Raw genomic sequence first — 16,676 nt, 5'->3', positions numbered from 1 at the left:
ATTTGAGAGTGCTTCTATATTTTGACCATCTTTCCTACGGCTACTTTTGCTAGATCACTAGATACAAACGTAGATCTAGGCTACTTTGCTAGATCTACGTTTTATTTATTCTTGTAGTAACCTTTGTGTGTGATCAATGATGAGCACAACCTCAAATCAGTCAATCGTGGTTATGTGTGGATAATTGTTATGTAGTCTAGCCACTATCATGATCTTTGTCTTTGATATGTTTGACTGCAGACCAAATATTTGATTTTCGTATTGATTTTGTGTCGTATGCAAAACGTAGGTTGTTTATTTTTCGGTCATTTATTGAGATGCCCTTTTTCCATCCTTCAAGAGCTCTTCTCATAATATGCTCTCTATAGATATTAAATGGTTCTGGAGACAGTATACATTTTTGACCAACACCTTGTTCTGTAAAATTCGTTTCAGAGTGTGTCACGCACTTTAACTGTTCCAATAGTATGTTTATATAGTTTAGTTAGAAGCGAAATTAAGTGTTGTGGTACGACTACTTCTTTTAGTATCTGCAATAAGTGTTGCCATATGACGCTGTCGTACGATTTGCGATAATCTATAAAACAAATATATAGTCGGATATTGAATTCCCTAGATTTTTCTATTACTTGTCTTATGTTTGGAAGATGTTCTCGAATAGCTCTACCTTTGATAAATCCAGTTTGCTTTTGGAGTATTTCTCTTTATAGGAAAGTTTTTCGTCTCTCATTATTTGTAGCAATATTTTGCTGGCGTGTGACATAAGAAAGATGATTCTATAGTTATCGCATTTATGGAAGCTGCCTTTTTTATGTATTGTCGTTAAGTCTCGAGTATGTTCTTCGATTAGGTCCTTCTTCGGTTTCTTTAGGAGTTTTGTGAACAAGTTCCAGGCGTTCATCATCTTTATATAGATGCTGGCAATAGAATCTCCATGTCTCTGCTATATCTTCTCTGTTGGTTCTCAGGATTTCTGTGTGGTCTTGAAAGGCCCAAGTTCTGGCTTTAAAGTCTCTTGTTATGTATCGTATTTTTCTAAATAGATTTCTTGGCTGATAGTTTCGATTGTGGCTCTCAATTTCTTTGCATATATTGTGACAGTATTGTTATTTATCATCCTTGCATCTTCGTTTTATATCTTTGTTGATATCTCTTAAACTTGCTTTTTGTCTTTCAATGTGTACAGCACTCTGACAAAGATTAATATTGTATTGTTCCTGACTTAAATCCTTCCTACTCGTGCGATTGGTATAGTTTTAATTTTCATGTTAGTCTGTCGGTAATGATCTTCGTAAACATTATGTATATTTTTTGGGCCATAATAAACTTATGGGTTGGTACTTTCCAAGGTTTGATGTATCCCTTTTTTTATGTGTCAGTAAAATAATTTTTGTTTTATTTCTGCGACTCTTTGATATTTTTTCTTTTCTTGCTTGTAGTAGTTAGTCTCTGCCCCACTAAAACAACAGCTTTGTTGTTTTCTTATCACCGACAGAGCAATTTAAGGAATATCCTCTTATTCTTGATTAATGACTTGAGGTATTGTCGCATTTGTCTTATTTTCTGATGATTTTTATATAATTCTTTGTTAACGTTTTCCACTGCCTCAATAATTGCTTCTCTATATACTACTGTTTGTTCTTTTTTATTTGTTCACTTTCCAGATGTTTCATTATACGTTCTCATGTCCAGTGACATAGTGCTTAAAATCTCTTTATTTAATTTTGTCGGTATTTCCGAGTTGTTGCTGTACTCGTCTGTTAGTGTTCTTTATTCTTATATTAATTTTCTTCTATTTTTACTCAATTTCACTTCTTTTCAAATGTTTTTAGTAAAACAATGTTTTTGGCGTCTATTATTGCTGTCACAACGCACTCGAGTTTTTTGCGTCTACAATACCGTTTTCGGTATCTCTTTTATTACTCAACTTATTTTTGAAACACTAGTTGTTCATTATTTCTTTTTTTTTTTTGTTTAAGCATCGTCTGTGCGTTCTTTTTTAGATTTATCGCTACTTTTTCCTCAAACATTCTATTTTTGCTACCAATTGCAAATTTATTTACAACTGTTATATATAATATTCCTTACATTTGTTACAATAAAATCTATGTAATTTTTGACAGGTCCGTTCCTGGCTTGATGAGGTTCACTTTATTTGTGACTTTTTATCGGAACCGGTATTTACAATGTAGAGACCATATTGCTATAGATAGTTGAATAACTTACCTTCTCGTTCATTTTTTTCTCCAGATCTATGTCTACCCATTGAAGTTTGACCATCATCTTGCTGCCTTCTCTCTCTTTCTCTCTCTCTCTCTCTCTCCCTCTTTCTCTATAGGTACATATATATATATATATATATATATATATATATATATATATATAATTATATTTGAGTTATTTCTATTGTTTGTTCTCTATATCATCTATATCTATAGCCAATTCGACAATTTTGTAAGACATATACCACACTCCAGTGTTTCACACAGTCTAATACTTTTTTGAAGTCAACGAGAGCTACAGATTGTGTTATATGAAATTCATTCACGTTTTTTATTAATATTTCCGTAGTTAATAAATGATCAGCATTGCTAAATCTCTTTCTCAAACCATCTTCTTTTAAGAAATTACACCAAAGTTTTTCTTATACCAAAAAATAGCTTTATAAACCAGTAGTTTTTCACTTTTCAGTTACATACAACCTTTATTATATATAAAATTATAATTATAGTTTCATGGCAGTTTTTGGAAATTCTCTTTTCCTACTTTATTTGATTCACTGGAGTATAAATGATAGTAGTGATGGCTATTTCGTTGGCTTCCCTTATATTTGTATAAGTGTATACGATCTCATTTTTGTCACCTATTTCGATATCATCTTAAAAATAAATCGGTAAACTATATTATAGATAGTCAAGGCCAATTTTAGAAGTAATCAAACTAGAAATAGATAAAAGAAAATACAAAAGATACAGAATATAGTAGTAGTGAAAATGAAACAGTAACCCCTCTTAAAATTTAACTCGAACGTCTATGACTTTCTCTTTATGCCAATATTAAATAGAGACAGAAATGAATATTTTTCAACTTGGCAATAAATTATGTATCTCATATTTCGTGTTTAATTACTAAGATACTGCCTAATAATATACAATTATAACATAATTAAAATGTGGCATGGGAAAAATACGGAAGAAATCTCTGAATGTCTTAGAAACCTTCAAATATTGTTAAAAAACTAGAGGTTAAAATTCAAAAAAGGTTTTTGTTGTTGTTGTATTAGGCATGTCAATGGTTTTTTCTTCTTGATGTGCCTATCCGTGACGAACGTTGGCGATCATTATGGCAATCTTTATCTTGCCTGCAGCAGCGCGGAAAAGCTGCACAGGTGTTGTGCTGAAAGCAGATGTTCTTTGTCTTCCTAAACCTCACCGTCCAAATATTTTTTTTTTTGCAGAATGGCTTGTAGGAGGGCATATCTGTATACATTTCCTCTCGGTTTTTCTTTCTCTGATGACCTCTTCATTTGTAATTTGGTATTTAGTCATCAGTCCATAGGGATCTTAAGTATTCTCCGATACAGCTAAACTGCAAACTGTTCCAATATCTTGCACATGTCTTCGTTTAATATCCACGATTCAGCATTATAAAACAGAACAGAAAAGATCGCAGCATTCTCATTTTTATACTAAGAGAGAGACTGTGGTTTTTGAAGAAGGCCCTTATCCGGTTGCAGGTGGATGTAGCTTTACCGATACGTGCTCTTATCTCCTGCTTGTTCGTCCAATTTTCATTTGTTGTGGTGCCGAGATAGTTGTAGTACTTCAATGTTTCTATTGGGGTTTGGTTGACGTATAGTTGAACTTCTATTAACTTTTTCTTGCTAATTATCATGAGCTTTGTCTTTTTTACGGATTTATTGATTCCATATTATTAACTGTGGTACGTGATTTTGTTTATAAGGAGTTGTAGGTCTTCTAGGTTGTCCGCAAATACAATGAGAGGTTTCCAATTATTCTCAGATGTTTGTTGTCAATTCCTTCTTCTTTTAATATTTGCATATTGGCGTGCTGTACTCGCTCATACGAATTCTCATAATCGACCAGACATGAGTACAAGTTTCAATTGACGTGTCTGCATCCTTGGAATAAGTCCTGTACTGTACAGAGCCTCTCTCCTATTAACAGCATTTATGAACCTTAACTGCTTGGGGAAAATTTGATTCTCACAAAGCTTGTAAATTCTATTACAAATTATCTTTAGGTTAGATTATTCATGAGGCTTACCGTACGATATTCTTCGCATTTCAGGGCTCCTGGCTTTTCCGGAAGTGCAACAAACACAGAACTTAGTCATTCTGATAGTATTTTTTCAGAGTTTTGATTTGTTGTAAAGTCTGAGTCGTTCTGTTTATATATTATCGGAGCCTACTGCTTTACCATCATTTAGCTGTGTTATTACAGGATAAACTTCCTGCTACAATATTATTGGCCCATCATTTACCTCCTCTTTTAGCTTAAAGGTATTACCTCTTTGGTATTCAAGCAGTTTCTATAGGTATTATTTCCACGTTTCTATTTGACTCTGTTTGTCCAAGAAGTTGATGTCTTCATCAGAATCAGTTAGATTTCTTTTCTGTCTCCACCTTAGGTCATCTCTAAGTTTGATAACTTTCTTGTGTACATTGTAAATATCGTGTTTTATTCAATTTCTTCTAATGTTTCCATTGCTTCTTTTTCTTTTGCTACTCTAATTTTTCTTCTTATTTATATTTATCGCCTTATATTTGTCCGGGTCATATTTGGCTTTTCTTCTGTCATCCATCAGGATCTCATCTATTATCTATAATATTTTCTTGATTAATTTATCCATTAATTGTTTTTTCTTTACATTTCGAACTATTTCTGTGATATGTTTTATCCTTTGTTCTTCGTTCGTTTCGTCCCTGATTGCAGTTATTTACTCGTTTAACATGGCTTGGACCTCCATTTTCGTATTGATGCCTTTCTGCATACATATAGCGTATGCTTGTGTTTTTCTTCTCTGCACTATTTTGGGTTTTTCTCGGAATATTCCCACCAGTGGAAAATGGTCTATCTCTAAGGTTTGATTTTCCACAGGTAATCAAAGATTAATTAGACTTACAAATTACTCTGCTTGAACTGTTACATGTCTTATTTAAATGTAAAAACATATTTTTAAAATGTTTAGCAGATAATTAGCATTTACGTATTTGTTAAATATTAAACAATATTGTGAAGAGTAAAAGACACGCTCCACGGACTTTGGGTGTACTGTTCCTGAAATGATCTCAATAAAAAGTATCGGATTAATTATGAGCTGAATCTTTTTAAGTTGTAGTTTAACAAAGTATATTTAAGGCTTTAATTTCAAACATTTATGATGAAATACTCAAGAATAACAATCACAATAATTTTTTTTAATCAAACAGATACTAATATACTGCTTATCTATTCATCTGGAATTTTCTCACTTCCATAATTCTATAAAAACAAACTTGTTAGTCAACTTGTACCTATCTCTCTTAATAGTGTCCTTACCCAGAGTATCATCTAATCCAACTGCATTAGGGATTTTTATTTTTTGAAGTTATTAATCGTCTTAATCGTTTTTAATTTCAGTGACAGTTGAGTTTAATTTTTCAATGCCACTCTTTATAAATTTTTCGCCCCCTATTATTTTTTATTGTATGCCGTTCAAGCACTCAAGTATAAGTCCAATACATATAATCCAAACATGTATAAAAACATCTAATTCAGTGACAGTACCATAACCATAAAAATATGAAGTATCTCTTCAAAAGTGATCTATTGCTTTAAAACTTATAATAACGTTCTTACGTATCTTCTTTTTTGTTATTTGACAATGAAAAAAACTTTTTAAAACTGACTTGAGCAATATATATTACAGGCGTTCTCACCCGACCCTTAACTAAAAAGATAATCTGTTTTATAAGGGCACATCTTATTCAGTTCAATGATCGAATAAACGTGACGTGATTTTCATATAAATCATCAACAAAATTAAAACTAATTTTTAATAATAAATATTTAAAATAAATTCTGATATAAAATTTTTTACAGTTTTAAAACATATTTAAATATTGTCGTTGCCAATTTAGCTAGAAAGTGATTAGTAAAAGAAAGTGTGATTAGCTTATTGTATTTTTACTTATGAACATAATTAAAAATAGTTTACTAAAGGAAGATTACTGGAAAAGAAAAGGCGATAGAATCTATACCAAAATGATTCACTAAGACAAAAATTATCAATAAATTTTGGTGGTTTCTTTCTAATAAAAAACATTTAAAAAATAATTGTTGTATATTTAAAATAAGGAGACTTTATGTTACTGAAAAAAGATGGAGTTGATATAGAATTGTCGATTTCTAACATTTTTCTCTTCTAAAATCATCAAATCTGGAAAATATTTTCAAAACCCACGCCACTGAGGCATCTATAAATACCAAATCTTACATAATATTAACAAATATGAATTTCTTTGATCGACTTAAATATTGTTTGTATATTAAATAACGTTATTATGTGAGAATGAAAATGAAAGTGATAAAGAAAGTGAGCCAACGTTGCTTCTCTGACAACGCGTTTGTGGGCCATGCTGACCATGGCCCTATATTCACACCGAATTTAAATAAAATTTAATAGCATCTTGTACAGCGTTTAAGAGATGGGCTGAGTTCTTTTTCGATCTTAATGGTGCGCAGTTAATTAATTAATTAATTTACGTAGACTAGCCTCATAATTTAGCTTATAAATAAATTTGTTTACTGACGGAGGTAAGCCTCCCTTGAATGGTTTCATAGCTCCCCATCTTTTGCAATATGTATTGAGTTTGAAGCAGAAGAACAAGGTTTTATGTCGGGAAGTTCATGCACCGACGCTATATTTATAATAAAGCAAGTGCAAGAGAACTCATTAAAATAACAACAAACCAGCATAGTATGTTTCGTGGACCTTAAGAAGGCATTTGACCGGGTCAAATTAAAGGGCCTACTTGTTGTACGCAAGAGAGATACCTCTAGGAATAATCAAAACGATTTTAAATATCTACCAAAAAACACGATAAAAGTACAAGTAAAAGAAGAACTAACTGACCCTATTGAAGCTGGCAGTGGGATAGGACACGGAGATTGCCTGAGTCCTCTATTGTTCAACATTATTATGAATGAAATAATAACAAAAGTAAAAACTAAAAAAGGATATCAAATGAGAGGAAAACAACTTAAAATAATCTGCTATGCAGACTACGCAATTCTACTTTATGAATGTATTTACAACGTATGCTGCACCAATTTAATATATCCGCCAGAAAATTTAGCATGTTAATTTCAAAACAAAAATGCATGGTTATAACAGCAAATTTACTAAGATGTAAATTAGAGCTCGAAGGTCAGGTCAGGTCAACAAGTAATGGATTTTAAAAATCTATAAAAAAAATGGGCCACACATTATCTAGCTACGGAAAGCTCGAAACAGAAGTGGAAGATCAAGTGAATAGAGCAAACAGAGCCGCAGGTTGCCTGAATGAAACAATATGAAGAAATAAACATACTGGAAAAGAAATGAAAGGCGGAATTTACAAAACAGTCATCAGACTAATAATGACATATGCGGCAGAAACACCACCTGACAAAGAGGACAAAAAGGATGTTAGAAAAAGCAGAGATGAAAACCACAAAAAATTGATGGTAAAACACTATGATGCAGATCCAGAAATACATTGTAGATATATATATATATATATATATATATATATATATATATATATATATATATATATATATAGATATATATATATATATATATATATATATAGATATATATATATATATATATAGATATATATATATATATATATATATATATATATATATATATATATATATATATATATATAAATTAAGGATCACTCGAAGAGTGGTGGGGTTTTCGGTCAAAAGGTGGAGATAAAAAAGACAAAGAAGGTGGCTACTTTATCTATTTATTGAAGACGTTTCGCTTTCTAATCAGAAACCATCATCTAAAAAGAACAATATGAAAAACAAAACATCCATAGAAAAGATTTACATATTGTGAAATAATTGTTTCTGATCAAATAGTTTAATAAAATTTTATAATTAAAATTGATTCAGAATCTTTATTAGTCTCAGTTCCAAATGCTTGGACTGTTGGAAGTTGAATCAATCTTCAGCTGTGGCTGGCTATCCAGCCACAACGTAGACTATTTTATTATATGATATTTTGGATTGACCTCCCTTGTTTTTTCATTGTCTCTCTTAACCGATCACTGGGGGAAAATGGTGATCTTAACCACTTTTTCTTTCATTCTTTGGTTTTTACTGACAGGTTTGTCACCTAAATTTATCATTTATAGAAATACTAAAAATTATAGATAAGAAACACATTAATGTTTTAGTGACACTAGAAAGCATATTTATAGTTAAGGTGTATTACCCAAAGATTGGTTAACGTCGATTTTTATTTATTACTCCCCCCACCCCTTCCAAACGTAAGAGAATGCGACGATTACGGCAACATTAGCTTGGTGTCCTATGTGCTAAAGTAACTACTAAAAGTCATCCATATCATAAACCCGAATATATCATAAACTAGAGATAAACATTAATGATACATAATTTGGGTTTCGCCCTAGGAAAGCGTGAAGCTCTTTTTTCGCTTAATATACTGATACAAAGGTTCCTTGACGTAAATCAAGATATATATGCATGCTTTATTAACCATAATAAAGCATTTGATAACGTAAGACATGAACAATTCATGAATGACCTGAAATAAACAAAAATAGACTACGATGGGTCATCGTATGACCTTAGGATCATATCGAATTAATACTATAAGCAGTGAGCAAAAGTAGGTACGTGTCAAGGAACAGCTCTTAGAGGAAATTAGATATGAATGAGATGTGGATGCATATTGTCGCCAATTATTTTTAATGAAAAAGACTTCTGAAAAAAGCTCTTCAGGGTGAAACAGCTGAAATAAAAGTAAAGTGAATTCTCATTAACAATATTAGATAGGTATGTAGATTACGCTGTCATGTTAGCAGAAAATATGGAAGATCTTTGGAGACTGGTAACCATACACCGAGTGTAGAAAAAAATACGGTCTGAAAATGACGAGAATCTTTTTATACACAGAAACAATGTCGAACGAGTGGACAAATATGCATATCTTGGAATAATGATTAGCTCCACAAAGGATTAATTCCAGGAAATCAGGATTCAGGATCAGAAAAGATTAAAGTAAATTTTAACAAAATGAGAAGAGTACTCTGCAAAAGAGATTTAAAGTTGGAACTAAGAGTTAGGTTGATGAGGTGCCACGTTTTCTCGACTTTGTTTTATGGAATGGACGTTTAGAGGTAAATTCCGATTAGCTATGATAATTGCTGACCTCTGTTGCGGAGATTACACTTTAAAAAAAGATTGTGTATTTGGATTTTTTTTAAATATACACCTACCACGCTCTCCAAGTCGGTTGGTAAACTCTGGGGTACTTTAATAAAACTCGCTGTATGATACCTTTTTCTTCTTCTGCTTCCTCTTTATAAGCAATTCTGCTTGTTCATTGGCGGATAAATACCTCTATGGAAGGTTGTCACTTCATCTTTTGCGCAGTCGTCCGATACTTCTTCTGCCGATTGTGACTTATCTCTTGCTATTATGACGACACCTGTCTCCTCCGCTCTGCTTATGTAGTTATTCCATTCTTTGTTTCTATTTTGTGTCCATTCATTTATACACTGTACGTTACATTTTCTTCTAATGTCTTCACTTCTCTTTCGATCTCTCAGCGTATTTCCTGTATTTCTTCTCAGTACTCTCATCTCTACCGTTTCCAGTAGCCTTTGCGTTGTGTCTGTGTCGGGTCTTGTTTCTGAGGCGTATGTCATTAATGGTCTTACACTGGCTTTATAAATTCTTGACTTCAGTGTTAATGTGTCTTTTTCGCCATATAGTGTTATTAAGGCATCCTGCCACTCTATTTGCTTTTTGTACTTGATCTCTCACTTCTTTGTCTAGGTCTCCATAGCTAGACAGTGTAATTCCCAGGTATTTTATTTCCATTATTTGTTCAATACTGATGCCATGAATTTCTATTTTACATCTGGTTGGTTCTTTGCTGACTACTATTGTTTTAGTTTTTTGAGATGAGATTGTCATATTAAATTCTTTTGCTCTGATATTAAATCTGGGGACCAGTCTTTGCAGACTATCTTCATCTTGAGTTATCAATATTGCGTCGTCTGCGTAACAGAGTATTTTGATTTCTTTGTTTCCCATTCTGTGTCCTCTTTCTTTGTTAACGGTTTTGATGATTTCATCCATGATCAAATTGAAGAGTATGGGGCTCAATGAATACCCTTGTCTTTTTCCGCTGTAAGTTGTCCATCTATTCTGACTTCCATTTTGTTGTTTTGGTAGATGATATCGATAGTTTGTATAATATTTAAGGGAACTTCTCTATTATACAGAAGATGGATTACATCTTTGAGTCTTACCCTATCAAATACTTTGTTTAGGTCAATAAGACACAGAAATGCTGGTCTCTTATACTCTAGTGATTTCTCAGTAATTTGCTTTATAACGAATATTGCATCTGTACACGATCTTCCACTACGAAAACCCTGTTGTTCATCTGCTAAACTTATCCTCTGATTTATTAGCACTTGTAAAATTTTAGTTGTAAGTTTTAGCATAGTATTTAACAAGTTTATACCTCTGTAGTTTTCTGACTGTTTTTTATCTCATTTTTTGAATAGTAGAATTAGTTCGCTCGTTCTCCATTCTTCCGGTATTTTATTGTGTTTTATAATTTTAATGATTTTTCATTCAATCTTCGCTTATCCACTACTGGACATAGATCTCCCTCATAATTTTCCATCTATTTCGATCGAGTTTTAGATCGTCAGTCCAACGTGTTGGTGGACGACCTCTGCTTCGGTAGGCATCATCTCTTGGTCTCCATTCCAGTATCCGCTTTGTCCATCTATTATCTGTCATTTGAGCCACGTGACCTGCCCAGTTCCATTTCAGTGTTGCTATTCTCTCTACTGCATCAGCCATTCCTGTTCTTTGTCGAAGCTGGCGATTTGGGATCTTGTCTCGTATTTTAATTTTAATGATTAATGTTGTTAATTGTTCTGTCATTACTGCTCCACAATATTTCAGTAACTAGTTTGGTATTCTGTCTTTACCTGCTACTTTCCTGTTCTTCAGGTTTTGAAGTATTTTCCTAACTTCTTCTACATTTATATTAAGTTCTTCATTTGTGGTAATTTCTGGTGTTTCCGGTTCTAGCGTCGTTTGTTCTTCTTCTGTATATAGCTTTTTTAGATAGTCCATCCACTGATCCTTTTGTATGTGTGTTTATTCTATTAGTTCCTTTACCTCCGTTCTTTGACTTCTTATGAAGCGCCATATTTCCTTTTGCAGACCGTAAAAATCATGTTCCATTTCTTTCGAAAAGCGTTCCCAGTGATCATTTTTTGTGCATGTGTTTCGTTTCTAATTGTCTTGTAATTATGGTATGCCTCTTGTGTTTTGGTTGACATGTATTTCAGGTAAGCCTTTTTCTTTTCTTTACATTTTTCCTTCACTTGTGTACAAAACCATGGAGTTCTTCACCTTTATTGACGATTTATTTTTATTTATATTTCTTTCTCCAAGAACTTCTTCCTTGGCCGAGGCTAAGATATTAGACTTAATTTTTGCCCAGCTTTCTTCGACTCATTCACTTTCTGTGATATATGTAGTTCTGCTTCTATCGGTTTTTCTTTTTTGGAATAGGTATCTTGTGGAGTCATCCTGTAAGCTTTCGACTTTTATCTTTGTGGTGTATTCTGGTGTTTTGTTATTACATATGTGTGTTTTCATTCGTATTTTGCACAATACCAATCTATGATCGCTTCCTGTTTCTGCTGATATTAGTGCTGTTACATCCAAGATTTAGGGCTGTAACTCTCTATTCGACAGAATATAGTATATCATAGATCTTTGTCCTCTACTGTTTTCAAAAGTGTATTTGTATTGTTCTTTGTGAGGGAAAAATGTATTATTAATACATATATGACACCTAGTTGTAATAATTATATTTTATCGTCAATAAACGATGATGAATTGTAATCAATTCATAATCCAATCCGCAAATGGTTTTAAAAAATTCCTGATATAAAAATTGTAAATAATTGAAATAACCTGTATTTTAAATGACATTTACAAGTTATATCAATTATTTACAATTTTTATTTTAGTATTTTTAAAAACAATTTCCGGATTGTAAATCGAAACGGTGATATATTATTCTGTTCTATTTACAACGTCAATTTTTCGTTTCAGTTTTGCTTTAATGAACTACTGCTGGGCCCACCATCCAGCAGAAAGGCCACATGTCAACCAGATGCTGGCTTTTCTTCAGGAGTTCTACACAGCTTTGTGCAGATTCGTCTAAATAGACTAAACAAAATTAAAATCAGTGTAAGTAGAAAATAAGTTTCTGTATCGGATATTCGCGTAAGTTATTCCCGACTTGAATTAAAGCAACTTTCTAATGAATCCAAAAAGGCACTAAATGCCAATAAATCCAATAAACTAAATCAGATGCACTTTAACAATTTACATAAAATCACGAAGGCATCACGTTTTGCAGGTTTGAACCTGTAAAACCCTTCCGAAATGTTTAAAAGTTCAAAAATTGCATCATGTACGAATTCTTTGTTTAAGTTAGGAATTTCTTAGGGGAATCTTCGTGAATTACTTAATTATATTGTAGTGGTAATATTGAAGGAAATTGTACCAGGGTTATTGGTGTAACTAACTATTTATTATATATGATTTACTATTATATATAACTTAACCATAATTTTATAAGCACTAAGTGTAATAATAAAAGCATATTCAATGTACTTAAGTTATTTTATTTTCATAAAGTTACAGAGACTACTTCATGTAAAAAGTATATCCATATTCCTATTTTCATGTTATAGACATAAAAAAGCTGTTGATTTAATGTTTCTATTTTTTACTTCGCAATCTGTTTGTTTTTTAGTCTTTATGCATGAATTTTAAAATTGTTTTAGTTATAGCTATAGCTAATTCTTGCATTTTTCTCCTAAATACTTTTTTATCTTTGTATTGCTTGCATTAAAATAGGACGGTTGCGTTGCCGTCCTATTCTATATTATCAATTAAAATACGAAACAAAATAAGCAAACAAGTGCCAATAGAAAAAAAAACAAGATGAAGATGAGATACATAGAAGAAATAAAAAATGATAAAACCTTAAAAATAAAAAAAAAAATGGAGAAAAAAGCACAAAACAGATCAGATTGAAAAAAAATCAGACTGAAAAACAGGCCAATACCCAAAAGGGTTGTCGAGCCAGTGATGACGATGATTACTTTGTTTTCATTTTCTTGTTCTTATATTCTATCGCTTTATTCCTTTCTCCTGTTTTTATCGTATATTTTAAGCATCCTAAACCAATATAAACTTATTTGCAGTAAAATAGGAAATAAAACTGTTGTCATCGCTGATACAAATGCTTGAAAAATAATTAATAAAATAAATCAAAAGATGGAAAAGGAAATTACCCTGGAGTGCAAAATTAACCGGACACTCAGAATTTTCCTAAAAACTGACGTTTAAAAAAGTTTAAGATATTCCCAAACGAGTCTTTAATAATAAACAAAATTTGTAAGTAAAATTTATGACAAATCAAGAATTAAACAAAGAAAAAAAATTTTAAAAATTTCAAAATAGCAAAGAAAAAGTATTCATTTTTTTTTTTAATTTTAATCATTTTTTAATAAAAACGATATTTAGTAGGGTGTTTTACCTCAAAAAGTCCTGAATTCGCCTTTCATTCGGTCAGACATACTTCGGATTAGTGCAGCAAATTCTTCCTTAGGGATTTTCTCCACTTCGCCACGAACTTCTTGCTGCAAGTTATTATTGATTTGAAACTCAACATGTTTACGTCAAATATAATAAATGGTAATAAAAGAATCCAAATTTCATCCAAGTAATCCCATGTTATCATTTAAAAATCTGTGGCAAAAGGACTAGTTTCCATGCCAAACACACTATCATCATCATCATCATCATCATCGTAATCCCATGTTATACTTATAATGTGCGGACGAGCATTATCTTGCATAAGAGGAAAGTTTTCTTTAACAAATGGGGCAAATGGCACTACATGATCTTCCAAATATTGTTTAATATACCTTTCAGCACTTAAATTGCCCCCTTGAATTGTAACGAGTCCCGTATGGGGCTCTATGGAAATACTTGCTCACAAAATACCACCTCCTCCAAATTGAACTCCGGGAGTAAAATGACATTGCCCATAACGTTCACTAGGTCTCCTCCAAATCCTAGGCCGCCCATCTGATGAGTGCTCTTCATTGGTGGATGATGAAGAGCACCAAAGCCCTTTCTTTAACCCCCCAATTAAGACATATGCGAGCAAAGTATAAACGTTGACTCCGATGACCTACTGTCCATTCCGATGATCCATTGTTCATAAAGGGCCCTTGACAGATATTTTGGATCATAATTCATATTCATTTAAGCATCTTCGAACGGTAACTGTGTTCTTATGGACATCATTTAATCGGTAAACAAATACTGGTGCTGATAATGTGTGATAGTGCGAGCGCTTGCAATCTAATAAAGCGATCTTCAACTTGACCTGTGGTAGTTTGTGTACTTTGATCTGGCTTCCCAGTGTATTGTCCTGTTATCCGAAATCTTTGTATTGCATCAAATACTGTACTTCGAAAAATTCCTAAAGCATTTGTGATGTAACGATGCTCGCCCATCACCCAGTAAAGCAGCAGCTTGTGCTATTTTTTCTGGTGTCATCATTTTGTTATTGCAATTTTTGAAAAGAAAAAAATTAAAACACACTAAAGCCAAACTTGTAAACACTTAAAATACCAAAATAAACTTAAAATAATGCTGTTTAATTTAGGAAACTATTTCACATTAATAACAAAAAGTTTGTATAAAACTGTTATTGTTTGCAAAATATCATTTCAATAGTTTTAAAGAAGAAAAAAAGTAAATAAAAAAGATTAAATAAAGAGTAAATAAAGGTAAATAAAGATCAAACAAATCAAGTCAGTTTTTATCTGAAAATGAAAAAATACATAAAAATCTGAGTGTCCGGTTAATTTGGCACTCCAGTCTATTTTTGAAGTGTGTAAACAATTTTAATGCCTAGCTGAGCGCTTTCGGCTTACAAAGCTTTCTTGGGAGCTCTGGTCAAATATTTACGTATCCTACTAAACTAGATCATATGGTAAAAGAATTACAGAAAATGCTGTTTCTATTTTATTTTTTTTCTTTGTCAATGAAAAAACACAAAAACAACTCCACCAAAAATTCATTGAAAAATTTGGTTATGGTGTCAGAACCGGACCATTTATTGTAGTTGAAGCAGCAGATAGATGTATAGTCCCTTTTGTGTTTTTTCATTGATAAAGGCGTAAAAATAAAATAGAACTAGCATTTTTATTTAATTTTCTTACCATACAATTCTCCGAGTAGGACACTTAAATATTTGACCATAGATCTGAAGATGGCTTTGTAAGCCGAAAGCGCTCAGCTAGGAATTAAAATTGTTTACGCACTTCAAAAATACTTCCCTTTTCCATCTTTTGATTTGTCGTAAGTGTGTACAATAGCATATCAGGTTTTTCTTTAATAATATATTAATAAGATAAGTAATATTAATAATAAATATTGAGAATATATGTTAAATATAATTAGAGCTTTATAACTATTGCTATATTTCTTTGATGAATTCTCTGAGAGCTTTTTCTGTTGTATAAAAAACATTTAAAATTTAGCAAGTATCTATTGCTTACACCGGTCTTCTACATACGAAGCCACATTTTATTTAAGGAGAATATGAACTAAATTTATAGAAATTATTTTTCAGTCTACTCACACTTTCCAGAGAATGATTTTGAGAACATTTTATGTAAATATATAATAATTTAAAGACAATAATAAGGACAACTCAATATATAAAGCAATAATAGAGAATAAGACTATGACTGATACTTAAATGTAAATATAACATAGGGTACGGTTCTGTAATATTATATAGAGTAAAAATAAAAGCTCAATATAAATTTAAGATATGCTAATATAATAGATATAATATTCGAACTTTAAAATTACATTATGGCAAAGCGTGCTAATAGGAAATACGACTTAGATTTCAAATGTAAATATAACATAGGTAATACGACGATGACCTCATACTTAAATTAAAAAAGGTCCTTGTGATGCTTGCGCTAATGTCGTCGCGTTATCGTCGACCCAACCGGACAATGGCACTTCCATGGAGTAAATTGTATGAACGAAAAATCTAGGCCAGCCTTGGTATATTCTTCTTACAGTTTCTTCATCATGTAACTGAGGTCTTCTTGGTTTTGTGCAATCACTACTTTATCGTCTGCAAAGCTTAACGTATACAGGTATTGGTTTCGTACTGGAACTCCCATGCCTTCGCATTTTTACAGCTCTTATTCGTCGTTTTATCTCATCATTGCGAATTCTCTTTTTGTGAGATACTTCAACTGACCTCCTAAAGATGTC

The 16,676-nt window shown here is 32.0% G+C and overlaps 1 protein-coding gene across 1 annotated transcript in view; it reads left to right on the top strand.

Annotated features, from left to right (window-relative positions):
* Positions 1 to 16,676, top strand: part of LOC140452389 (tyrosine-protein kinase Dnt-like) — a 363,670-nt gene that overhangs the window by 319,178 nt on the left and 27,816 nt on the right. The window contains exon 11 of the mRNA XM_072546606.1: positions 12,402 to 12,539. Within this exon, the coding sequence (XP_072402707.1) occupies positions 12,402 to 12,513 (112 nt within the window). The 3' untranslated portion in view covers positions 12,514 to 12,539. The remainder of the gene's footprint in view (positions 1 to 12,401; positions 12,540 to 16,676) is intronic.

The sequence above is a fragment of the Diabrotica undecimpunctata genome, chromosome 10 (genome assembly GCF_040954645.1).
Source record: "Diabrotica undecimpunctata isolate CICGRU chromosome 10, icDiaUnde3, whole genome shotgun sequence".
Lineage (NCBI taxonomy): Eukaryota > Metazoa > Arthropoda > Insecta > Coleoptera > Chrysomelidae > Diabrotica > Diabrotica undecimpunctata.
Note: the sequence above shows the minus strand (reverse complement) of the source record. Positions and strands in the feature narration are given on the sequence as shown.